Source organism: Ursus americanus, chromosome 15 (genome assembly GCF_024610735.1).
Source record: "Ursus americanus isolate L20-20 chromosome 15, mUrsAme1.1.p, whole genome shotgun sequence".
Taxonomy (NCBI): domain Eukaryota; kingdom Metazoa; phylum Chordata; class Mammalia; order Carnivora; family Ursidae; genus Ursus; species Ursus americanus.
Genome location: NC_142141.1, coordinates 37,810,624 through 37,837,744, shown reverse-complemented (window position 1 = coordinate 37,837,744; position 27,121 = coordinate 37,810,624). Strand labels below are relative to the sequence as shown.

Genomic DNA, 27,121 nt, shown 5'->3' with positions numbered 1-27,121 from the left:
GTGCTAATATCCTTAGTATCCAGAGTCTTACAAATCAATAAGTAAAAAATGAGTAATTTAAGAGAAATATGGACAAAGCAGATTACCAGAAGGCTCCCAAAAGTGAAATTTATTCTAAAAATATGAAGTATGCTCACTCTCATTCAGAATAAAAAGTACAAATAAAATAATGAGGTAAATTTTTTGCCTATTAAATTGTGAAAATTAAAAATATTGCTAACCTTCAATGCTGGGAAAGGCATATGAAAATAGGCTTTTTCATACACTTTTGGTAGGACTAGAAATCAGGGCAAACTTTTAAGAGGGTGCTTTACATAGCAAAAATCTAAATGGGTATATTCAGAAATTCCATTTTCAAGAATTTTCTACAGAAATAATCACAGAGGAGCTCAAAATACATGTACAAAAAATATCTATACAGCCCTATTTGTAATGGTGAAAAAACATAAATGTTCTAAATAAAATATGGTATATCCATACTATGGAACATTAACAAAGCCACTAAAAGAAATATGGTAGAGGTTCAGATAACTGATAAAGAAAAACATGTATGCCATTTTGTCAAAGGCTTCTAGGAAGAGGGAACTCTGCAGAGGTCTCTGCCTCTCTCTTACCCCCTTCTTCTAGCATATTCCCGCAGTGAGAAAACACCAGATTGAGCTGTGTATCTGTTAGCTGTTGCTGTATTGATGCCCAGTAAAAAACCATGCCGAAACTGAGTGGCTTTAAGCAGCATCACTTAGTGTCACAAATTGGCCCTTGTGTGGGAGTTGAATGACCTAGGCTGGGCTCCGCTGGATGGGTCTACCAGTATCAGCTGGCATGACTCGGCACCTGCAACAGAACAGAAGTCAGCTGACTTAGGCTGGGTTCAACTGGGAATACACTGATCCACCCGTGAGGTGCCTGTCTTATCCTTGAGACTACCAGGCCAGTCAAGCTTATTCTTTTCATAGTAGAGGCCCAAGAGAGCAAGCAGAAACACAAAGCCCTTCTGAGGCTTAAGCCCAGAATGGGCACACCTGTCACTTGCACCTCATCCTATTGGCCAAAAAGGTCAAATGGCCAAACCCAGGCTCAAGGAGTGAAGAAATACTTCCTCTTGTGTGGGGACTCTGAATCATACGGTAAAGAAAGCAGGTGAATAGGAAAGGTATAAAGAGTTGAGCCACTAATGTAACCCTTCAGTCAGCTATGAGGACAGATATGAGGCCACATGTACAGGACAACACAAATGTTGTCCCTATCTGAGGAAGCTCTCCTGTCCCATCCATACAGCAGCAGGCCCACAGACACCTGGGAGAACACACACACACACACACACACACACACACTCCTCTCCTAAGTATGAAATTTAATTTTTTTCCTTCAGTCTGATTGACCCAGCTAAAGTCATGTGTGCATCCCTGGACCAATGACAGTCACTAGAGAATGCCATGCACTAAATGGCCTGGAAATGGCTCACTCTCTGGACCCGGGGATGAGATGGGTACCTAGCCAAAATAGGGGGGAGAGGAATGAAATAAAAGATATTAGAGAAGCAAGCAAAAGTGTCTGCTACAAAAGATCTTTTTTTTAATTTTATTTATTTATTCATTCATTCATTCATTTATTTAAGAGAGAGAGAGAGACAGTGAGAGAGAAAGTCAGTGCACGAGCAGGGGGAGGGGCAGAAGGAGAGAGAGACTCTCAAGCAGACTCCCCGCTGAGGATGGTCCCAACACAGAGCTCCATCTCAAGGCCGAGCTCATGACCTGAGCTGAAACCAAGAGCCAGTCACTGAACAGACTGAGCCACCCAGATACCCTAAAAGATCTTTTTTAAAAGGAGAGAGAGAGAGAGACTATTAGAGTTAGAATATGCTTAGAAAAAACTCTGGAAAACAAAGCTCCAAAACGTTTTCAGTGGTTATTATTCAGGAGAAGAATGGAATGATAGATGGGAATATAAAAGTAAGAGGCTTTTCAATTACTGTTTTTGTCTTCTTTTCCTTTTGGGAGGAAGTGTACATGTTTTATTATTATAACAAAAATAATTAAAAGATTAGAATGTTTCTCAATATAATTCTTACTTGGAATTAAAAATTTTTTTCTGTAAAGTTTCTTTCCAAAGTAACATTGATATTGACTTATTCAACTAAAAAATGAGATTCTGCTGTTCTAGAGTCATAATCTGATTTCTTCCTTGTGTTATGGGTCACACAACAGAGAACTTCAAGATTCCCTGTCCTTCCATCTTTTAAATAATTTCTGAATTCACCACACTTCTTCGAGCACCTCTTGGGTGTAAATTGCAGTGATAGATGCTATGGTACAAGATGAAATTGTAACAGGGGCCCAAGTGTGCAAGAGCACCTGTCTCCAGGGGTCCCAAATAGAACGGGTTCAGCCACTCACCACTGACAATAATCCAAAGGCAGAGAGATGACCAGTAGTGAAACAAGAAAAGAATTTATTTCAGCAAGGCCAACACTAGGAAAACAGAGGACTAGTCGCCCAAAGGCCATCTCCAAAGTGCTGAAAATACTTCTAGGTTTATATAAGGAAAATGCGGGACAAAAGTTGGTGGGTATGTTTAGGTGAGCGGTAAAGATCAGGTCAGTCATTGCTCTGGGGTCAATCATGCAGGGTTTTGCTAGCATCAGGGCAGTTGTTATTGCTTGAGGGGTGGTTTCGGTTCCCATCATGGGATGCTTTGCCTGCCGGGTCTTTTGCCTGAGTTAAGAGATAAGTTGTAAAAAAGAACTTCATTAGTTAGAAAGTACAGATTAGGTCAAAATGGAGGTAAGTCAAGTCCTGTTTCAACATGACATGTCTCTATGGTTCACATCTCTTCTTCTTTACCTGATCTGCTAAACTGTCCTGGTGAAAATCTCATAATCCTGCCAAATGGTGTCCATATAAATTTGTGCCTTCCTTTACTGGTGCTTGGCAGTGCTCACTCCCCTCCAATGCCCCCCATGATTCCTGCCAAACCTCCACCTCTCCAAGTCCTCCCATTAAACCTCAGCCCTTCTCATTCTCAGCAGGTGTTTTTGCCTTTACTTTGAGAAAACTGGGCCATGACTCTTTTTCCTCTCTTCCTATTTCCATCTACAAACTCCCAAATTCCCATAAATCCCTACCAACTCTTTTCCCAGTCAATAAATGAGATGTCCCTCTGTCAGTAGAAGACCAAATCAACCATTACTGTCCTTTACTCTACCCTACCCTCCCACTCCAGAACTTTGCCCCTTTGGTTATCTGATATCTCCCATACCTTTGCTATTTTCATTACATTCATAGGCTTTTTACCTTCAAGATTTTCTTATCCATCCAGACCTACACCCTGAGCTTTAGAATCATGCCTACTAAGCTGAACTTCCACGAGTAAATATATCATATGTCTTTTGTTCAAGGTTAAGTTTCCAACACCTAGGACAGTACTCACTGATAGTACAGTATATTTGCTCAATAAATACTTGTTGGTTGAATGAATGAATACCCAACTGCCTATTAGATTTCTCACCTCGATATCCATAGATCTCTCAAAAGTGAGCTCTTCATCTACCCCATTAATTGTTTCTCAAATTTGTCATTTCCCAAGTATGGTAGAGAAGCTGTCATGATTCAATGGACTTAAGAGACCCTGAAAAGAAGGACAGTAGATGTCTCAAGGGTAGCCTTCCCTTCCCCTGCATGCCACATCTAAGAACCATAGAACAGGGGACACCTGCGTGGCTCAGTAGTTAAGGATCTGAGTCTTCATTTCAGCTCACGTTATGATCTCAGGGTCATGGGATCAAGCCCAGCATCAGGCTCTGACCCTGGAAGAGACATATGGAAATATATAGGTCAGAACAAATTACAGAGGCCTTAAATGCCCTGCCATATGTCTGAACTCTTAAATGGGCTTGGGGAGTTACGGAATGTCTTTAAGAAATGAAGTGATGTGAGTGAACCTGAGGCTTAGGAAAAACCATCCTGGTATTAGCATAAAGGGTAGAGGAAAAGGTATAAGACTGTAGGCACACACTTACCTGGGGACTGTTTCTTTATTTGAAGTAGGAGGAACGCAACATGTGCAGTGCGGAAGGAAAGAAGGGACACCAAAAAAAAAAAAAAAATCAGCTGACTCTAGAAGTGATGTAAGATAATAGCAAACCCTTCTACAGAGCTTATTTAGCACCAGCTAGAGTTCTAAGTGCTTGCCACATATTAACCCATTTAACCCTCACCCTATGTATAGTTACTATTATCCCCACTTAGCAGATGAGGAACTGAGTTGTGAGACATCAAGTAGTTTGCCTAAGCTTATAAAGCTAGAAGCCACACAGAGTCAGATTTTAAACCAGGCAGGCTGACTCTGGCATTTGTACTCTTACACTCTTGTACTCTTGTACCATTTCTTGGCAAGAGAGGGAACAAAGATCCTTGGGTTTCTACTCATGTGGCCGAAGACACAGACTGAGATAAAAGCATGCTCAGTGTAAGTAGAAGATGGGGCGGGATTAACGGAGGGCAGGGAAAGGAGTAATGAGTTTTCTTTCGGATCTGCTGATTTCAAGTGAACGTGAGCAACACGTGCTGATGTCTACCACCTGGGCTCTTGCAGCCGAAGAAAGTCCGGTCTCCCTTCCTGCCACTTTTGGTAGCTGGCATTATGTGTTAGAGCTAATATCTTAATGATGTCCTGGTTTTTAACTCTACTTGATTCTCAAATTTGCCCTACAATTTCTATCTGTAATAATCATCCACTTTGTCAGTATACAACACTTGCAAACCCTGAAATCTTCCCATGATTTATTAAACTAGGATGATTAGTTATTCTGCTGAATTATTTCCAGAGAAGATCATTCTGATTTAATTTTTCCCCCTAATATGAAACACGAAAGTATCTGATGTCTGTGGTCACTCCACTGTGGCTTCAGTAAGGGACACTCCAAAGAGCATGGAAATAAGATAGCCCTCAGAGGAATTTTCTCTTTACTGTGATATTTTATACACAATTAATTAGAACAGAGGTATATAAAAGTACCCTACAGAGACTTACATTGCCCTCAAATGGGTGAGGCAGGCCTGATCCTGAGTGATTTCATTGACATGTCTAATTAATATATCTACAGTGAAAAATGTGTCCCTTCTATGGGTAGTTGCTCAGCAATGAAGCATTGAGAAAGAGAGAGGTCAGGCAGGGAATCTTTGTTAGTTCCCTCCAGGGATTGTTGTAAAAAGAATATTATGGTCTCACTGGCAAGATGAATGCAATAAACTGTCAGCCTAATTTCATTAAATATTCTAATATGCGTGCCCTTTGTTCTTATTCCAGTGACCAAATAACCTTATAATTATGTTTCCAACAAAAGATCTGCCTCTAGGGAAAACATTTTCTCATTTACTAATATGAATAACATGGTTCCATTACGCAAGATAGGACATAGCTACAACTCCCCACAGAATACTCCTGTGTGGATATAGATGGAAAATTCCTAGCTCCTATACCATAGAGGCAGATAAAGGATGAATTGCCTCAGTGTTGGCATAGCACGAATTTCAAGATCTGGAATAGGGCCATAAGGCCAAGTGACAAGACTGGCTAAGTGGGGAATCATTACCTGATATGCTTGTAGATGTTGTTTTCTTGGTTGCTAACATGGCTAAGGATAGAAAGACCTCCGTTCAATACTCCTCCAACCTGGCAAATATCTTACCCCACATGAGTTAACAAGACCATCAAGCATGCCTCCCTAAGAAAATGGAAGGCGGGTGCACCTGGGTGGCTCAGTCGGTTAAGCATCTGCCTTCAGCTCAGGTCATGATCCCAGGGTCCTGGAATTGAGCCCCACCTTGGGCTCCCAGCTCAGTGGGGAGTCTGCTTCTCCCTCTCCCTCTGCCCTGCTCATTCTCTCTCTTAAAAAAAAAGAAAGAAAGAAAAGAAAAGAAAATGGAAGGCAATGGGAACTGTTATTTTAAGGCAGAAACAGCTAGTGATCCACTAAAATTTGTTGTCTCCTGCTATTAGATAGAGTTGCACTGGCAGGAAGAGTTCCTGACCGGGACTACACTTCCCAGCCTCCCTTGCCCTTAAATATAATCACGTGACTAGTTATCATCAAACAAAATGCAACCAGAAGAGATGTGTGTCTCTTCCAGACCATAGCTTTTCAGAAAGTTCTTCAGCCTTTTCTACACACTCTTCCCCTTCAGGCACCTAGGTATCAATGACTTCAGAGCCCTGGAAAACAGCAGAACCACAAAATGGAGGAATCCTGCAACTGGGAATCACCACCCTGAGGAAAGCTCTTCACTGACCACAAACAGCAAATACATAACACTGCTTCATGAATGAAAACAAAAATAGCTATTGTATGAGCTTTTATAAATTTTAGGGTTTGTTTACCACAACAAACATTACCCTAACATGCCATGTGTATGTCCTCTGCACTGCTTAATAGCATCTGAGAATAATCTGCTAAAAGTGACTGAACGGAGAGCCGCATTGTCACTCTCTCCCATCCTCAAACCCAGAGGAGGTTCTCTGAGCTGGCCTCAGCAAATGTGAGAATTGCATTCTCCATAGTAGATGAATGGCTTGGCAGTCCAGTTTTAGCATCAGTTGCTATAAGCTTGCTCAACATAGGTCTGTCTTAAGAGACGAACCTACTCTCGGTGGGCTGACACATTCAGATCCTTGAGGCTGGAAGGCTGCAGCACTCAGGCTGAGTCCTGTGAGAAATGCTCCCATCGAAACGCCTCCACACAAGACCTCTTGGTAGTGTTATTTCTCTCCTACACATGCCTAGGAGGCACATACATTTTCTTGGTACTTCCTTCATATTTTCAGGACTTAATGGGCAAGGAGAGGATGGCCCAGCAATCAAAAATCACAGATTATGATGGCCAACTAGAGATGGACAAATAATAATCCAAAAGCACTGGAAATATACAAGCTGGTATCTCTATCTCTTGCAACTTGAAGTGTTGTTACCTGAAGACCAGAGGCATCAACATCACAGGGAAGCTTGTTAGAAAGGCTAAAGTTCGAACCCCACTCCAGCCTTGTGAATCAGAATTAGCATTTTTAACAAGATCTTCCAGTGATTTGGGGGCTCATTAAAATTTGAAAAGCCCAACCTTTCATCTCCTCTCCCACCTCATTTCTCCAAGATGAAGGCCTGTAGTTATATGTGCAGTCAACTTCCAGCCACTTTTGTTTCCTGAGGGGCAAATATTAGAGGAAGAAAAATGGTTCAGGAAACCTTGTATTACCTGTCTTGTGGAGGAGCCTAAAAGTGGGTTCCAAAGATGAATTCCTAAAACAGTTTCAAAATCTTCCTCACTGGTGTACCCTAAAGCTCCAGAAAGCCCCTAAGGCTTCTCATAGATACTTCAATTTCTCTGCATACTGCTTTTTGTCCTGATAGACTGACCCAGGAAGTGATCTCACTCCATGAAAGCCTAGCCTTTTACCAAGAGGGCCAACTGAGCTCACCTTCCTTTTGTCACCAGAATCATTTATGTCCCCTGTTCATGCATGTGTAGGCATTTGTTGACTTTAAATCCCTGGACCAAAATATGAAGATAGAAAAAAAAAAAAGCCCATTAAATTTCAGAATAAAATACATTTTATTTGTATTCACCAAGAGACACATTAAAATAAGTAAGCTCAGGAAATTTTACAAAGTCAGATGTTCCTCCAATCTTTTTATCATCACCCCCTGCTAAGGACTACAAAGGCAGGGAACAAGTAAAGCTGCGGGGAAACATCTACATCCACCCCTGTAAGAAGAATGACTATAGCAAGAGGTGCATTACTTCACCTAAGACCCACTTTTCTTTCTGATTCAAAAAGATATCCTCAGGCATTTAAGCAAATGAATATGTTCCAGGCCATGAAGTAAGATGACTAAAGATCTATTGCTTTTAAAATCCTAGATCTTTCAGAAACTTTAGTTTACACAACATCAAAAATCTATAGCGCTGGACTTCTTTCAAAGTCATTTCACTCTCCGAGAGTCCCCGATTTCCAAAAGAATTAATAGGCAGAAAGTCATAATCTCCAGGATTTTGTCATCATTAAAATGAAATAGGCATCGGTGTCAATAGAAGCACTAACACCAGCATAATAGTTCAAAAATTCTTCTTCCGAAACCTGAGAGGGATAAAAGGCGGGGGAAAGAAGGAAATGGTGTCAAAATATAGGAGTCATAGTAGAGCATTTTACATTCTCCCTGAAATGTTTTCTATGGAGTCTGATTTGCCACTGGCAATCAAGCAGAAGTCAGGTAACGGGGGATCAGGGAACCTGGCTTGCCTCTCCCCTCTGAGGCGGGGCCCTTGCAAGGTCTGCTTAAGACCCACCTGCCGGCTGACCGTCAGTTTTTGCACTGAGATAAAAACGTTTCGAGCTGTGCTATCCAATACTGTAGCCACTGACCACATATAGCTTTTTAAATTTTAAATTTGTTAAAATCAAACACAATGAAAAATCGAATTCCTCAGCTGCACCAGCCTCATTTCAATTGCTCACTAGCCATACGTGGCTGGTGGCCGACATCTTGGAGAACACAGCTGTAGAACATTTCCGTCATCACCGAAGGTCTTACGGGACGGCACTACTCTAGAGCATACTTCGTACGATTATGATCATTATTAATAGTTCAGAATAGAGACATTTATAGCATAAATGCACAGATTAAAAAAGCTCTTTAAGGAAAGAAAGTTTGGACCAATCACATAAATAGGGATAGAACTAGAGAATGGGGCATTCCCACGATCCTTGGATGCCCAGGAATCCACAAAGCCTGGATCTAATAGCAGGATGCAGGGCACTAGCCATAAGGAAGGAATGAGAAGGCAAACGTCTCGATTTGGTCAACATGTGTGTTCGTGTTTCATAGCTGTCCCTGTGCATCCTATAACGCGCAATGACATTAGAAGAGCAGGAATCAGCCCCTAGTTTCCATTTCTTTCTCCTCCCTCTTAACTTCCCCCGTTCCTTAATACCAGCACACAGAGTATTCTATTCCCCACAGTCCTGGGGCTACCACTCAGAGGCTTGGCATTGTGGGAACTTGCTTGGCCTGCTGGATGTGAGCAGTCCACTCCTGCGGGAAAAGGAATACTAACATCAAATTTTCAAACTCTCATTCTTGGTTGTCAAAATAATTGGGAGGGGGGTAAGTTACATTTTGTCCTTTTAAAAACACGAGCAATGCAATTTGAACAGGACCTTATCATTTTCAAAGAAGAAATTTCATCACTTTCAAGTGAAATATCACATAAGTAACATTTTTAAATGATCCAAAATCAGCATCTGGGAAGTAAACTTTTAGAGAAACATGATATGTAACGTGTTAGCTAGTAAGAAGAAAAATATTTTGGAAAGGCTTTAAAACAGAAACAAAAGCTAGATGAATTCTTTTAGTACAAGAGTTGTTAATGTTTCAAGCCTTCAGTTGAAGAAATTCTACTAAATTAGAAAATCATGTGAATGGCAAGGCACAGTATGATAATGTGATAAGTTGACAAAGTCGGTATTAGATATTAAACCATATCTAACTTTGTAGCTCAAAAACTCCATTTCTGGTTCCTCAAAGCAATATCCTCACTGTTGCCACTATGACAAATTCTTGCTTTCAGTGCAGAGACAGCTTATCACTACAAGCATGTATAGCTTTTTAAACAAAATATTTGAAAATTTATAGCATAAATGTCACAGAAATTCCGCTTTATAAAATATTGTTTTTCAGCTTCACTTTCTATTAAAGATACTATCAGAATAGGATTTACATATAAGAACTCCTCACTGTCTAGAAAGCAGTTTGTGTCCCAGCTAAGTACATAAAGTATTGCCAATGAACTATTGGCCTAGAGCCGTTTTCAGATATGTGGGAACTTTTTATGACTAGCATATTAATTACATTTATGTGCAAATAGGTATCTCCAAGTACCTGTAGAGCACATGCACATAGGCAGGCACAGCTCTTCTGACCTTTACATACTGACTTACTTCACAGCCCAGTCTGTAGTATAGACGAAGCAGAGGTAAATTTTCCCTCAAACCCTACCTAAGGGAGCTCAATTAGAGGAGCCTACATCAATGGTGACTAACTACACTTACTGTGCGGCTTCAAAGATAATCTTAAATAATTGGATGTTGAAGGATACTGCTAAATGAGGTTTTAGGCATGACTAAGGAGGAAATCTGAAGAGCAGAGTTTATTCCTCAGTCCCCTTGGAAACTAAAAGAATGACCTGGGTTTCAGAAGGTAATGCCTGAGATTTGGTAATGCCCTGCGTCTGTGCTGCACTTTATCCCATCGAGGTGGAAGCACTCGAGGCTCACTAAACCCCCAGCAAGAGCAAACTACGCTGCCCTCTGTCATTTTCTCTCAATTACAGGCTCCTTTTCTGTTCTAAGGCTCTCTCAGAGCATGCGGCCTGAGTGTTTCTAGGAGACCGGCAACTCAGACCTTTCAAGTTTAAGATCAAGGTGTTCCCAGAATCAATACCAGTGTCTGAGTGCCAAGTGCTAGGGTTTGTAAAGAGAAAGTTACTCACGTCTGTCATGACAGGATTACAAACTACATACTCAGATCTTGCTTCAGTGCTCGAGCTCTGAGTCACAGGGTCCCTCTTACATTTATTACAGGGTCTCGTGCAGACTGAAACTGGAGGTGAATGATAGTTACATGGGCAGTGTAATGGGTGTGACCCTTTGCACCTCTGAGCTTCGTGCCACTTGTCCCCATGTTGGGAGTGAGAGTGGGAACAGGAAACTCGTGGTGCTCACAAGAACTTTGGTGAGACAGAACTTGTGTCAACCGTGTTCAGTGGCTGTTAGAATGTGTATCATACTCCAGAGAAATCATCCATAAATAAATTCCATTTATGAAGAGTAAGAAGAATCTGGAACAAAAGAAAATAGGCCAGTACATTTTGAGATTTTTCTTTCTCTGATACGATATACCTTTCTGGTTGTTGCAAGGTCCATTATCAAACCCTCAGCTACGGGTCAGTGGCTCATCTTTTCGGTGGGTTCACTCCTAAGGAGCACCTTTCACTCTATTCTGCTGAGGGAAGATACTGGCTTTGGCGAAGCAGGTGAGAAAATAAAACAAGAAGGTCATGCTATTCTCAGAGAGGAAGAGCTGCTGCACCACAAGCTTCTCACCGCACCAACTGAGGTGGCAAAAGAACTCTTCTCACACAGCAGTGTTCTCAGAACCCCCATCAATCATTTGTTTATGTTTCTTTCAACAGATTTCACCCGTCATCTGTTTTACAAGACATAATTTTGGGGGATTCGTTTAGTGAGATTTTTTCTTTAATGACACGGAAAAAACTAGTTGTCTCTATCAAGGTTATGCAGTTTCCACAACAGCAACTTGGAGGAGTAGAACCATGCTTAGAAACATTGGCTTTCCAAAGGATCAATTACATGAAGATAACATTATATGACAACCTGTCAGATCCTTGGCACCTTTGTTTTCCCTTGAATCATAAGCATTTCTAAAATTTAAAACTTTGCTGCTTCTTTCAACAAGCACTTAATTTACAAGAACAGTCTTTAATTTCCCGGAAAGCAAGCTTGTTGACTGATCTGAGAAATTGGAATTTGTGGGGTTTTTCATTCTGTGCCCCAGAGAGTTGTGCATAAATCCAAAAAGGTATACCACTCAGAGGGTGTTAGTGGAATTTCATGAAGAAGGAGAAGGACACCCACACACCAGCCAAGAATAAGTATTTGGTTAATTTCATCTCTCTGCTTGATTAAACATCAGCAGAACAAATTGCATCTGTAGCTTGCCTAAAGAGGGTTGAATCATTACCGACTTGTACTCTCGCGGCTGAGTGAGGCAATCCACACTGGCCAAGAGAAGTGAAGGGCTGACATAATGATCTGCCTCCAAGAATAGAGGGGTGTTTTCCTGACAGTGTCTTGATAGATTGCCCACATTCATCAGGTTTACCACATGGTCCTACAGCACACTGCCGTAGAAAGGGTCCTAACTATCCTGGCTTGGGTGCCTATGCTACCCCTCCTCTCTGATCGCTTAACTGGGCTATTAGTTTGGTTTCAAAGCCAGTGGTTTTATTTGCATTTATCCTAGCCCCTTCATCTATCCCCACAGCCTAGAGTAGAACAGGGCACCTAGCAGTGACTCAATAAATATTTATTATGGGATGTATTCAGCCTAAAACTGTAATGTGACAAAAGCAATCCGCGGTCTATTTGGTGGGGACCCAGCTCTGTCTTAAAAGCTGCTCTTAGGGTATGAAGTGTTGCTCCATGCTGCCACCAAACCACAAAGAGCCATGCATCACGCTGCAGAGTGCCATTTGGGTCTGGGAAAAAATCCTATCAAGGTTTGAATGTCTATGAAAATTAGCCGTGCGGATGGGCTGAAAGAATTCTGCCTCAGGCTACGACACCAGTGCTTCTTGGATTTCTCACTTGCACTCTAAACGGAATTCAGGAAGGATGGGAACCAGCCCTTAAGAAGCTGGTTAGGGGCACACCTCCGTTCTTGCCTAGGTTGCCTTTGGGGGCAGTTAGAACCCGATTCAGTACTGATATTGGTGGCTTCTTCTGGCCAATCCTGATTCTCAGAATTTTTGCATACACTGTTTCTGTTTCATGAAAAGCTGCTAAGCTCATTCTCTCCTCTTTGGCTTGCTTGGTTACTTCGTATCTGGGGTCCAGGCCCCACAGGTAACGTGCTCCTAAGGGTTGGAGATATTTTATTGTGTTTGATCTTCTGATCTCAGTGTTTACTTTTTAAATTGCAAATGGAGTTATATTTAAATTGTGTAGGTTAAATAAACAGAAAATATACCCAGAAAAAGTGTTGTTAGCAAATGATTTTTTTTAAATGACTCTTTGTTCCTCCCACGGCTACCAGAAGGAGTAAGAGTTAAATAATGAGTGAGTCCTGACTAGGCCAAAAATCACAGATAAGACTCAGAATAGGAGTGGAGTGATCCTTGACCATCAGGTTGTTAGATCTTGTTTACGGGCAGCGAGAGGACCTTAGTGGAATCCTCACTTGTGGGCCAGAACCTGACCTGCTGGAAGGTAAATGTGGCCAAATACACGCTGAGGTCGAGGTTATCTGAAATCTGAATGCTGTGCCCCAATTAGACAGGAAGCACAAGCATGACTGGGGAAGACGAAGCTGAGAGCTACAACCTAGTCCTTGTTCAGAATGCTAACTCTATGGCCCCAGTTAAGCAGAGGCATGAGTCATTCCCAAAATCAAAGACACAAATCTATCTAGAGCAGTAAGCTTGAAATCATGGCCAGGAAACCAGGGACCTCTCAACAGCCATAATCTGCAAGGTGCAGGTTACAGAAAACATGGATTTTTTTCCTACACATTCCATCATAATCTCTTCTGGATTTCTACCTCATTTGTACATATTTCTTCATAACCCTTGGCATCTTTTGGCCTGCCAATCTCTATATAAGCCTAGGTAATAAAGCCAGTGGAAAACCAGACTTGTGCAATTAATTTTTGAAGAACTAGCTTCCCATCCTCAAGAAAAAGGTCACTTGTCCAGGGTGTCATCAGAGTAAGTGGGAGATTAGCTTCTTGACAACAAATAAACTGTTATGATTCTCATCTGGAAACACCTGCTTTCACAAATTTTAAATCAATGGGTATCTTGATCTCCACTTCCAACTCTGTGAGATAAAAAGTAAACAAGCGAATTGCTATAAAATACAGCAAATGTGCTTGATTGACCTTAAACCCAGAGTCACTTAAATACATGGGATCTTCAAGGGGACTATCATCCCAATCCATGTCCCTAACCAGGGGATGAATGCAGCCAGGGAGAGAGGTGACAAAAAGGACTGTCCTTGAGTGACAAGGCAGGTGGTCATTATCTCCAGCACCATAGCCAAAGGGCTGGTCACTCTGCTTTTACCTCTGGCCCCAGACACAGAACACTACAGAGGGACAGTGGTGGATTCAATATCTTTTTGCTAGCAGCTGGGGCTGCCTTTGCTTGGAAGCCTTTCATGGGGAGATTCTCACACATGGACATTATGAAGCCAAAGCTTAGAGCTGGAAGGAGAACACTCTGGGCCATGAAGTGTCAAGATGGAAAACTGTCCTTGGAGTAGGCCTGCTATCCTAGTCTATGTCATTCTCCACCCTCTTGTACTGGTGGGAATATCAACATTATTGGCCCATGGCAGGGAGGGGGGGAGATGAACATTCCACCAGACAAAGGTTTGCTGATATGGTCAGCCCACTCAGACTCAGATTTTATGAGGTCCCACATAAAATCTGAGAGCACAGCCTAGCCTCAAACTTTAACCACACGGATGGTCCTAGCTTAACTGCTCAGGAAATGGCCTCTCACAGACAATTTAGATGACCCAAAAATGTCATTCTAAATCTATTCACCAAACTGAGGCTTCCCTAAACCACTGGCAGAGAAACTCAAGATTCAGGTATAAAAATTGAGGCTAACGTGTGGTTCTCTTCTGGTCACCAATTTGGAGCTGAAGCACTTAAACATTTACAGTCAGTTATAAAAACAGGTGAATTCTCTCACCTAGAAATGGACCATGTAAAAGTGGAGAAAGACTGTGGGTGCATGCGTGGGGATTATAATTAAAATAGTCAAACTTCTATTACTGGCCAAGGAAGGCACCTGGGTTTATTAGACGTGTGTATGTATCCTAGAGCCTGGTTCTAGTAGCTTTTTGAATCTTATGTTAGTTAATTTCTCTAGTAGAGCTAAGAAAACAGCTTCAGAGGAGTGAAGTCATAGGGAACTACATACTGTCATTTCTGCCCTAGAAAATGCAGTGTGTGTCGACACTAAAGAAACACTGGGATGAACATGAAATCAAATGTGATCCTGGTTTGAGGCTGATGTTTAACCATTTGGAGCCATGTGGCTGTACCCAAGGCCCTGGTCCCCAGGTCCTACATTTAGAGCTTCCAGGCGGTTCTCATCATGACAATGAAATACACATCTGTGTCAATGGATGCGCTCACCCCTGCATAGTAGTTCATAAACTCCTCGGGGGTCACCTGCAGAGGAAAAGTCAGAAACAAAAACAAAACTTTGCTTCCCACCACTTCAGTGGAGGTCCATCTCCAGGACCTGTAAATGTGAGGGAAACTTTGGTCAAGGCTTTTTAGTGACACAGATCAAGAATAGATCTCAGATGAGAGGAAACAGTCACGTTGAGGACGGCCCTGAGGGGTAGCAGAGGGGAAGCTGGGTAGAAAGTCTTGAAAATTTCCAGACCTATCTAAATGGAAAGTGAGATACAGGTTCTCGCCTTTCTTTAACAGCAGGAGCCCATCTGCGTGGATATGTGCGACTAAAACTCAGAATAAGAAGTTTCTTTAGCAGTAGTTAGTACGGGCTTTCTGTGACACGTCAGAAATAGCACCACAGGTCCTGGGTCAGGGCAAGTAACGTTTCACCTTTCAGAAAGTGGGATTCTGTCCTGTGGATAAAGAAGTCGATTTCTAGTTAAATACTCTTTGGCTTCATGCTTTTTTAAGATAGAACTTACTCATTTCAAGGCACAAAGTGAGTAAAAATAAAAAAAAAAAAAAGGCATCCCCTGCGCTATGCTTCCCTACACCACACTGGGTGGGTCCTCTCTCCATCCTGTGCCTGTAACTGTCTCTTGGGAACATCAACTGATGTGTTTACCTAGGCTAGAATTGTATATTACTTTCCTTCTAGAAGGAAGAAACCTTAGTTATCAATCTTATTTTTTTAATAGGTGCAGGCGATACATACACTGCAGTGCAACCATACCGGCTGATGTGATCAGATCACTCAGGGAAAGAACTGTCTTCCTGTTTGAGCTCTGTACCGATCGACGTAACCCCCAAGTACAGCCCCGCTTACGTGCGAGGACACAGACACAGTGATGATGGCTGTTTAGGAAACGTATTGTTCTCTAGTTAGCCCTCAATTTTGAGTGTCACAAGGGATTAAAAACATCACAAAAAGTGAAACCCATAAGTAATTCAAAACCCCTCTTCCACAGAGTGCCCACCTGTATCTTCTAAGAATCGTTGGAACTGATTGACCCACTTGCCCTTTTTTGCTGCCATTATGAGTGAACGGAGAAAAGAAGTCACAGGATCCCTATTTCTCTCCCTGTACCCACCCCCCACACACCCCCAAATGGTAAAGTGCAGAAGAAAGAAACTCATTGGACTGAACTGATAGTAAGCTGGGCTTTTCAGTGGCCTAGAAGTAGAAGGGAGTGTGTCCATAGCTTGTTTCTAAAACTAGGATATCTTTAACACTCTCCATTCTTCCATTTCTTTACCTACGTCCTCCTTTGCATTTCCCGTTATCTAGCATTAAACCTCATCTGAGAGTCAGGTTACATAAAACTGGACCTCAGAGCTAAAATATCTGATCATTTCAGAAAAGGCCATCAGTTATTCCTAGCGAGGTGTCTCCTTGTTTCCTTAGACGCAACTTATACTGAGAATAGCCTGAATCACAAATCCTGTGATTTCCCCACGTTTGCCCTCATCATAGTAAATCACTTCTCAGTAATAATAACTATGACTATTTAATTGTTTTGTTGGACATCAGTAAAAAGTAAGAAAGTGGACACCCCTGCTCCTCGTCAGCGTCTTGACTATGCTACCCTTAGTGGATAGAATATTTATCTTATAATGGAGAAGGTCCCAGATGGGAGCAATGGAAATATTCGAGTCATGATACAGAATACAGTACCCTTTTCTCTGTTTAAGACTGATTTTAAAAACTCATAAAATAAATTTAGGTTATTTATATACACTCCATAATATATTTAAAATAGTTTTAATCATTAAAAAATCTACAAGAAATAGACAACAAGACCCATATTCTCTCAAAGGCTCATCCACTTTGAGAGATTTTTTTAAATATTTGTAATGGTAAAATAATATATATAAATGAAAACTTCCAAACCTAGATATTAAAAAAATGAGAAGGGGAAGTCTCACCCAACTAGGATAGAATAGGAGAGGGGGCAGTGCTTGGGTGGCTCAGTTGGTTAAGCGTCTGACTCTTGATTTTGGCTCAGGTAACGATCTCAGGGTCATGAGATTGAGGCCTACCTCGGGCTCCGTGCTCAGCGGGGAGTCTGCTTGAGATTCTCTCTCTCCCTTGGCCTGTACCCCTCCCCCTGCTCACACACACTATTTCTCTCTCTCTCTCAAATAAATAGATAAATCTTAAAAAAAAAAAAAAGAATCAGAGTGAAGAAGGTTCACTCCGTACATTATTCAGTTGCTTCCATACCTCTATCCATACGGCGTCTGGTGCACAGGCTGCTCAGAGGGCTGGATGTGGGATTATTAGTACAGAATCCATTACACCGAACTCCATGACTACTGTAAACCCCGGGAGCCTTTATGACTACTTGAGAGCTTAGCCCAGACTATTAAAAGTTTACAAATTTGAGCATCGTCCTTAGCTGAGCAGTACACTAAATTTCTTGCCTTGTGGTAAATTCTGTCTTACTTGGATATCAGCTATATTTTTTAACCATGAATGAGCGCACTGGCTTCAAACGTAGCTACGCTTCACCACAAGAAATCTTAATGTATAAGACAACTCAATTTGGAAAAGATAAGTTAAGAACTAATTATTCTCTTTATAAAAGAATTGACCACGGAGTTTCTTTACATCAACAGTTCCTTGCGCATTTAAAACATGATTCAACGTACAAAAGTCTGAATCACACTTTACCTTTCAGAAACATTTTCATTATGCCTTTTAGGTGAGACCTCCCTGGAAAACCCTTAGCACAATACCCAGTAGATAAGTACTCAATAAATGATCAGGATCTATAATCATGCCACGTGAGGTTCATGTGCATATTATATGTAGTAATTACAAAGACGCACTTCCGAATCTTTCAGAGACAAGGATCTCAAATGTCAATGTGACTAAGACTTATCTGGGGCACTTACTAACCCTGCAAATCCTTGATCTCCACCCCAAAAAAAATCAGACCCTGTAGTTCTGCGGTGCAGCCAGCAATGGGCATTCTTAATACGTCCCCAGCTGACGATCACGCAGCGTCAGCTGGGTATCAGTACAGGCTCTGTGATACTCAGGTCATACCAAACGCTGTAACTGCTAAAAACCCCAGGGACCTTTGTGAGTGCTTGAGAACTGAAGAGGGCTTGTTAAAGCAAACGTCAAAAGGGACAGGGGTGGGAACTTGAAATCAGCTGAATCATAACAACCGGCCACTTTGACTTGGGTTAGAGCAAAGGGCAGCTGAGGTTTCCCCTGGCAACGAGGAGGAGGAACCACCTGCAGGGGGAGGCCCTGGGATCTCACGCAGAGGTGGGCTAATTTGGGGAAATGGCAGTTGACAATTTTTCCACTGCCATTTCAGAGATCAAAGGCCAGCGATGTTGGAAGAAAACATGTGGCTCCGTTCTGTTATTTCTGCCCCTAAGCATTAGGTTGCCCTACAGAATCTAGTCCCCTCTCCCCCACCCCTGCTTTCTTTTAATCCACCTCTATAATCCCTTCAACTAAAACGAAGGGTATTTCTCTGTCTCCAACGGGAAAATGTCAGCAGGAAGGAAAGAAAGGTTGCTTTCCTAGTCCCCTAACCTCTTGCTAATAAGACTTACCATGAAATTTCATAGAAAAACTTGGGGGAAATTCCCTTCAGAAGGGGAAGGCTTGTTTCCTACTCCTATCATTGCCATCTTTTCGTCCCACCCAGTGCCCAACTAATCCTTGTGTGACATGGGGGTGAGGAAGAACCCTCCCCAAGGTCCTGCTGCTCTGACTGTCAGCCAAGGAGAACACTCCCTTCCCTTCCCCATCATCAGAGCCTTCAAGACACCTGACAGCAGAACTGGGGCCAAGTTCAAACGTCCACTTACAGCTTGATAAAAGACAGATGACACAGTCATCTCAGCCTGGACACCGTAGCAGAGATGCAACTCCTTACCCTCCCAAGCTATGCTTTTGTAACTTGAAGATACCGGTTAATGGAGGTGGGGTGGTTGCTTTTGTTTTTAAGCTCACTGTAGTTTCGCCATGCAAGTTCATCTCCAAGCTCGCTATCGATGAAATCAAAGTAAATCCTATTCCCTGGCATTTCCTTCACTGAAAGCCTCCCGTAAATGGCACTCCTACATAGCAAAGTGCAATGACAAACAATGTTGCGAGGATGAGTGTGAAAAGCATTGCCACATCCTGAAATACCTTGTGAATCATGTCCCGAAAAATTAAATTATGGTTTCGTTTTGAACTTAAACAGATTTTGTTGTAGTCTAGTTCGTTGGAATGTGGCTGGCTAAGTATGCTAAGTATGGGAACCATGAAACAGAGTGTTAAGTCAAAATACCACATTCTCCCGATGTTGGGTATTTAGCTGTATGTGGTTCCCTTACCAATACATGATTTGTATCTTATCACTTTCTCTCCCAACTTTCTAGGTAGTCTCTAAGGAAATATTTTACCTCTATTTATAAAGAATATGTTATATGTATTTTTTAAGGCTTTGGACCAATTTCCTAATTACAACAGGAAATTCGACAGAAGAAATTCTGCTTCAGCTCTTTTACTTACCAATCCATCTTTGTCATAGGGTGAATCAAAGTTATCCAGGAATTTCCTGAATACTTGCTCCTCGGTCCATTCTCCATTTTGGTACTTAGGATGGTGTTTCGCATTATACACCTCACGAAGATCTTCAATTGTTATAACTCCGTCTCCGGTCTTATCTAACTTCCTAAAAGCTTGCATAATTACCTCTTTCCTGGCTCTAGACATTGGAGGCTAGATAAATAGAAAAAAAAAACACATACACAGACAACACAAGTAAATGAGCTTGTTTCGTATCATACGTCATGAAATACCTACTTCCTCTCAATGGTATGAAATGGTTTGCGTGCCGTTGAACAGCATGCATGACAATTACTCCAAAAAGTCCCTAAACCTGTTATCATTCTCCTTCCCATCTCCTCCACAGTGCACTGACAACTTCTGAAAACAAAACTTCAAAATAGCCAACCCAAACCATGTGAAAGCCAAACGCAGCAGATACACTGATTCACGAGGCTGCTTACTCTTAATGTAAGAAGAAATTCATTGAAGTCTATTGTTCCGTTTCCATCTTTATCAAACCTCCGGAAGAGCTCTTCTGCCTCTTCCTTTTCCATGACCACGGCATAATCATTTAGCCCTTTCACAAATTCTTTGAAGTCAAGGGCTCGGTTGTTATTGTCATCCATAATTCGAAACACTCTAAAGAAAATACACAAAGACACAAAAAGAAAGAAAAAAAAACAAAACAAAACAGAGAACAAGGTGTAAGAATAAAGATTTAAAAATAAACCACTCTCAAGGTTTTTCAAAATAAAATGCAGAAGCCCTAGATTCTGCTCTGCACCCTCCTTCCAAAATTGGAGAGCCTCTTCCCAAGCATCTCATAAAATAAAATGTACTATGTGATTCTAATTCTATGATATTGTGAAAAAGGCAAAGCTATAGAGACAATAAAAAGACAAGGGAAAGGGGAGAAGAAAACAGGCAGAGCACAGGGGATTTTTAGGGCAGTGGAACTATTCTGTACGATTTTATAATGGTGTCTACATGAACCTATGCACTTACTAATATCCACAGAACTTCATAGGACAAAGAGTAAACCTTAATGTGTACAAATTTTTTAAAAATTGTTTAGGAGGTCAGGGGATCCCGGGAAGGAATGCAGACAGTGAGAAGAGAAACTAACTGTACTACAAAACTTTGAAACAATCTCACTGAAGGTGGGGTGGGGTATGCTGACGTAAGGAACTGTGGCAATGAGTAAAGTCTGTGGGACTAAAGGCACAAGGAACCGCACATAAGCACTGGACTCTAGCTGATAGAGATCTTTCCCATGGAGATTTGAGTTAACAATTCCGACATGCTATAAGGTATACTGGAATTGAACAATTAAGTAAATAGATGGCAGGTGGTAGAAGCTAGGTGTATCACTGTTGAAATGGAAATTTAGATGAGCTAGGGGAGGAGGCTAGAACGGTCTGCTGCATGTGGCAATGGGCTAGAGTTGGAGACATTAATATGAACTCATGTTTAGCTTAATATAAACAAAGATGATGACATATAAAAATATCTATAGATATGTACATATATCATATATTTTCTTTTTCTGTCAGCTAAGAGAACCTAGAAGTAACACCCCAGGAACGAGCACATCTAGAGCCCAGATCTTGGTTTCCAATACAATTCTCCAATAAAAGGAATGGGGATTCTTGGAGAAATGTCTGATTCTAGGACTGGGGCATGAGATATGCAAGATGAGCTTGGAATATCTTATACCAGAAAGTAAGGAAGTCCTCAAAACAAACAAAACTACATTGATGGGGATCCATCAAAGGGACACAGGAGCCAACTGAAAGAGCTTTCAAGGCCCAAACTTCCACAGTTTGAGCAACAAAATAGTGTTGAATTGTAACCCACAGTATAAACTAAATATTCATGAGTCCATTTTGGTTTAAATAGATGACTAAATAAAGAAATGAATAAATATTAGTTAGAAAAGACCAATTGCTCTTGCAGAAGTATTCCAAATAAATTATGCACATATTCCCTGACCTTAAGGAGGGAAGCGTACTCCCCACTCCCTAAGTGTGGCTCTGCATAGGGACCTCCTTCCAGAGAGTACAATACAGAAAGGGGGAGGAGGGGACAGTAACTTTACATTGGAGAAGCCAAATACACAGTCTCAGCCGGGTGATCCAGGTCAACATCAATAGTGATAAGTCATGTTGACAGTATGCAGCCCTGACATGAGGTGATGAAAAGTGCTTTACTTCTGTGGTCCCAAAAAACCATAACCCCATTCTAATCGTGGGGGGAACAGAAGGGAGCAGCTTGCACTTGAGTTGAGTAGAGATTGAGGGAAGGGCAAAACCAGTGAAGGGGCAGAGGCAGGGGGCACATTGGAACAAATGGCCAAGGATGAGCCAATAGACTGGCTCACAGGGGAAGGGCTGATACGGATTGGTCTGGGGGATGGGGGCATTGGCAGCAAGAGGGACCCAACTGAGTGGGTCAGTGAGTGAGAGAGAGGGCAGTGTTCCTGAGGGGTCTGCACCCAGGACAATGATGTGAGTCCAGGATGAAAGAGGGGAAGGTTGGAGGTTGGGGTGATACAGCATTGAAGGGAAGCGGGCCCGTCTTCCCACGCGACTGTGACCGCCTGGGCATCAGGGTGCACATGTCCACGGTCTGGGCTTCTGGCAGCGTGGGGCTTAGTCTGAGAATTTGAGACGGTTGAAGGTGACATCCCGGGGGCTCAGGAAATAGCTCGCTGGAGGAGAAGCCGTCCCTAAGCTCCACATGGGAGGCTGGGTCCCCCGCCGTGGCGCCCTGTGCTCTCTCACACACAACATCCACAGGGACTCTCACTGTCGTGACACTCGGTTGGCTCAGTCTGAGGCCTGCGTGGGGCTGGAGAAGCCCTGTCCACCCACCTGTTCACCAGGTACAAGCACCTGGCCCATGGCAGGCTCTCCCGTAGTCTGTCAAAAACAGATAACTGCAGGGGCGCCGGGGCGGCTCCATCCGTTAAGTGTCTGACCCTTGATTTTGGTTTGGTCATGATCTCACGGTGGTGGGATTGAGCCCCAAGTCAGCCTCTGCATTGAGTCTGCTTGTCCCTCTCCGTCCCCCCCACCCCCCGCATGGACTCTCTTTCTCTCAAGCAAGTAAATAAAGTCTTTTAAAAAGGAAAGAGAGAGAGAGAGAGAGAGAGAGAGAGAGAGAGAGAATGCACAGGCACTGCCCAGTGGAGGCTAACAACCTCTCTCTCCTTGGGTTTCCTGGTCTTGAGGACTTCTCGCACTGTCAGACGGTCAGAGGACAGGCCCTACAGAGCTGGGAGAATCCCCTTGCAGTGACTATCCCACAGGCAATTCCCGTGGCCGCGGAGGTGAGCAAGACAGGACCGCTTGAGAGCAACCGCCCCTCTCCTCCACGCCGGCCCCTGCTGTCACGGCTGCTAGGAGTGCCTCTCCCCGCGTCCTGCTCGGTGTCTCTGGGACCTGCACATGCCTCTCCCTTCACTGCCAGTTGTTCCAGTAACTGTGCTGTCTTGTCACAGACACAGCCTTGCTGAAGCTGGGACGAAGAACTAAAAATTGTCACAAGGGCCTTGAGAGATCTATTCTTCCAAACTGCATTTCACAGCTAGGGAACGGAGACCCTAGAAGGCCAAGACTTGCTCAAGGTCACAGCCAGTAACAGCCTTGCCTGCCTGTGTGCTGCCTCTTCACTTCGTCCCCCTGCCACCCCTTTGGCCCAGATTGTACCTGCCAAGTCCTTTGATGCCTGCGGAGCCCCTGGCCAGGCACTGCAGTCGGAGTTTTTCGATGGGGTCAGTGGCCGTGGTGAGCTTTTTCTTGGCCTGGATTGCCATCTCTCGATCATGGCGTGCTGTCCCCGCCATCTGAGGGGAGAATTCACAGTCCCCTTAGCAGAGCTCAGGCCTCATCACCTGCTTCTGGCTGGGGAAGGGGACAGCAGCCTCTCCCAGAAGGAAAACACTCTCATCCACTTCTGGGAAAAGCCTCGAACGTCCCAGAATTCCCAACTTTTAGCTAGACCAACTCTATGCCTGGCATATCTCTTGCTTACTTATCTAGTCCTGAGGACACCTGATTTCTCCAGTCTGGACAACAGTTGTAAATAAACAGCCTTTCCCAGATACACTTTCATCTTGCCGAAACCCTCCTCCTGCCATAAAACGAGAAGTCCCACTTCCCTATACTCTCCTCTCTGAGCCACCCTTCTATGCTTTATTCTTGTATTTAGCATTCTACACCTTTGACTCCACATTTAATATGCTCCTCTTTGGTCTAAACATTAATTTTTATTGTTTCTGTCTTGACCGAGATTCTCTAGGCTGGGCCTTCATGATTCCCGCCCATAACTAGCATGTTTTGGTTAACAGTCTAGTGGTCATTAACACCTGGATTCTTAGGACAGAAAATGGTAAATAGACACTATCTCTCTCCTGACAAACAGACATAATATCTTTTTTTGTCTACAGTTTGGCTTCTGTGTTTTAAATATTCAGAAGCAGGAGAGGGTGGGTGCAGAGAAGCTCCCTCCTGAGAGGTCCCCAAGCCACATACAAACTCCTTCAGTGAGCCTGGGTTTTCAGAACCTGCAGGACAGTGGGAAGCACCCTGGGCTGGGGGCCTGGAGACTCAGGGTCTAGTCCAGACTCCAACCCACTGCCAGAGACATCTGAGCAAATCTCCGGGCCTCTGGTTTCTCCTCCTCTGTCAAGTAAAAAGATCAGATTAATTATCTTACAATTTCTCCCTGTTCCAAAAACAACTAGTCCTCCTATGAGCTCACTGACCCAGTAAATGAGGGATTCTAGAAATTACTTTTCTCAATGTGAGTTGTGAATGAAGGAGCAAGACAGTTGAGGGGTGTAGGCTGACACAGCATTCAAATGCAGGGAAGATGGGTTGGAGTGGATCTGCCCTGGGCTCAAGGGCCCCCCATCCCTGGCCAAGTGCTGGCACGTCTCCTGAGGGCCCCGCCAGGAGTGGATTCTTTTCATAGGGCATGACAACCCTCAGATCCATGCTCTCTAGGGCTGCTCCTCTCCAATACAAGCTGTACGTTCTCCCCACAAAGATCTCGTTATTTAACTTTGGAGAGAGGAAGTCTCAGACTGAAAACTGAGACCAGAATAGATTAAGTCAGGGATGTGAATGCTCAACTCATCTCCCACCTAGAGCTTCCCCCCTTGACGTGCATTCTGGTTTCCACAACATGAACGCAAATGGGAGTAATTCTTCTCAGTTCTCTTGGACACCAGGGCAAGAAGGAGGTCTTTGTCTGTTAGGTCCTGGCAACTTTATTCCACATGAAGAAGTCTTCCAGAATTCCAGACAGCCACATGGCCACACCAAAAAGGCTACGCTTTTGGAGAACTCCCTCTCCGCTCCTAGCGGGCCTGTACAGACAGTGCTCAAACTCATCCCACAGTGTCACCCCCCCGCTCAATCCCCTGCCGTCCTGGCAGCATTCTTAAAACTTGCACTTTCCTGTTACTATTTTGTCACCTGATGTCAAGCTGACAACTCATGGAGCTTGATCCCAGCTTCTGGCCCTAACGCCAACCCCACAGAAGGCTTCAGCCACAATCAGAACGCTGTGTTTCTGTACAAAAACCCCAGTTCCCTCTCGCCACCTCCTGCCCCCTTACGCAGCCAGCCTTGCCTGAGGCCCTTCCTAGCCCTGATCTTGGGCTGCTGATGGCCCCCGCCCTGGCCTCACCCCGCCCTCCCTCCCAGCAGCAATCCTGCGCCGTCCTCATTCTTAAACCCACCTCAGGGTCTGCTCCTTCCTGCCCCTCCCCCTCACTCAGTGCTACCTGCCCAGCGGTTGTCTCCTGCCACTCACCAGCCTGTCCTCATTTCCACTACCTCTCCCCTACCTTTCTCACCCCGCCCTACCCACTCTGGTTTGCCACACCAGCCGCAGTGGCAGGCGGGGGGGGACGGAGAGACACACAGGCTAAAAACCAGTAATGGGGAGAAAATGAGATCTGGCTCCCGTGTGAGAGACAGCAGGAGGAAGAACCCATGTGGGGCCCTACTCACACACCTTCAAGATAAAATTAATGACATCAATCGTTCACGTTTATTGTGCCCAGTCCCCACAAAAACCCTAGGAGCCCAACTGAAAACAGAAACTCAAACAAACACACGTGAATCAGGTTCGCAGCAGCATTGCCCACAGCAGCCAAAAGGCAGAAACAGCCCGAATGTCCAGCCGCAGAGGAACAGAGGGACAGAATGTGGTTCCGCTTGTCCAAAGCCACCAGGTTTTCAGATGCACTACTTCTTGTGGACCCCGGTTTGGGAACAAAATAACACCGCATTGTCCTCTACTGCTCCCACGGGCCTGCCCGGTCCTTCCGTGTAGTCAGGGTAAACGTGACCCATGCCAGAAGGATCGACTCGTTCACTAACTCAACAGCTATTTGTTGGGTAGATACTGTCGGTCTGAGTCCGCGAGGTGCTAAGAACCCAAAGATGAACCAAGGTCTGTCCCTGCTCCTTGGGAGCCCAGATTCCACTAGTGGGTGGAGAAGGGGACGTACACAAGGGTTACTAGGGGAGAGGGAGAAAACGGCAAGATGAGAGCTTCAGCAGAGAGCCATGGGAATTGGGGAAGTGACCTCAGATCTGGGCCTGGAGGGGTGAGTAGCAAGGCAACAGACAGAGAGCAGGACAAAACCACTAATGAGAGAAGAAGCGGCATGCACACAGGCAAGAAGGTGAAGCCAAACAACAGAATATCCTTCTGTTATAAAAATGAATGAGGCACCAACACATGCTACAATGTGAATGAGGCTCAAAGCCACCACGCTAGGTGACAGAAGCCAGACACAGAGTGTTGTACACTGTGCGATTCCATTTATAGGAAACATCCAGAACAGTCGAATGCACAGAGACAGAACACAGACCGGTTGTGGACAAGGCCCAGGGGAAGGCAGCAATGGGGAGTGACTGCTTACCAGGTATGGAGGGGTTTTTTTGGAATGTTTCGGAACCTGATATAGGTGGTGATTGCACAACATTATGAATGTATGGTATATTCATAAATGCCTAATTTCACGTTATGTAAATTTCATCTCAATGTTTTTTTTAAAAAAGCCCTATGAGCTAGTTACAGCTATGATTTCTCTCTCACAGATGAAGCAACTGGGGTGTCGTCGGTGTGGCTCCCAGGCCTTTGCACATTGTTAGGACGGTGAGATCGCCCCGTGCCCCTCCTCCTTCAGCAGACTGGGCAACTAAGGCGTGTACACAGAAAGCAACTTGCTCCCGATCGTGGCTGACACCCAAGCGTAGATCTTCTGACGTTCAAGCAGAGCTCTTCCTCCTTTACCACCTTCGTGAAACAAGATAAAAGAATCTCGAAGCACAGTTAGATGGTAACCACCCACAGGAGAGCAGGGCAGCGTCTGGGAAAGCATCCTGCGGGTTCTAGCTCCCAAGGCCGACCCTACACAGTGACCACGCACATGGTGACCCCTGGAGTTGACTTTGGTAGAGTCAGGAAAAAGAAGTCCACTCTCTCCT

General features: G+C 43.7%; 1 protein-coding gene across 3 annotated transcripts in view; it reads right to left on the bottom strand.

Annotated features, from left to right (window-relative positions):
* Positions 1-27,121, bottom strand: part of CAPSL (calcyphosine like) — a 37,714-nt gene continuing 10,593 nt past the window's right edge. The window contains exons 2-6 of one of the 3 annotated variants that reach the window (XM_045787240.2): positions 23,321-23,457; positions 20,072-20,249; positions 19,572-19,781; positions 14,931-15,034; positions 8,038-8,130 (exon numbers count right to left, since the gene is read on the bottom strand). In XM_045787240.2, coding sequence (XP_045643196.2) covers positions 14,933-15,034; positions 19,572-19,781; positions 20,072-20,249; positions 23,321-23,457 — 627 coding nt within the window. In that variant the 3' untranslated portion in view covers positions 8,038-8,130; positions 14,931-14,932. Of the gene's footprint in view, positions 835-7,580; positions 8,131-14,930; positions 15,035-19,571; positions 19,782-20,071; positions 20,250-23,320; positions 23,458-27,121 lie in introns of those variants that run through there. The other 2 variants (XM_087867934.1, XM_045787239.2) reach the window with 2 other exon arrangements.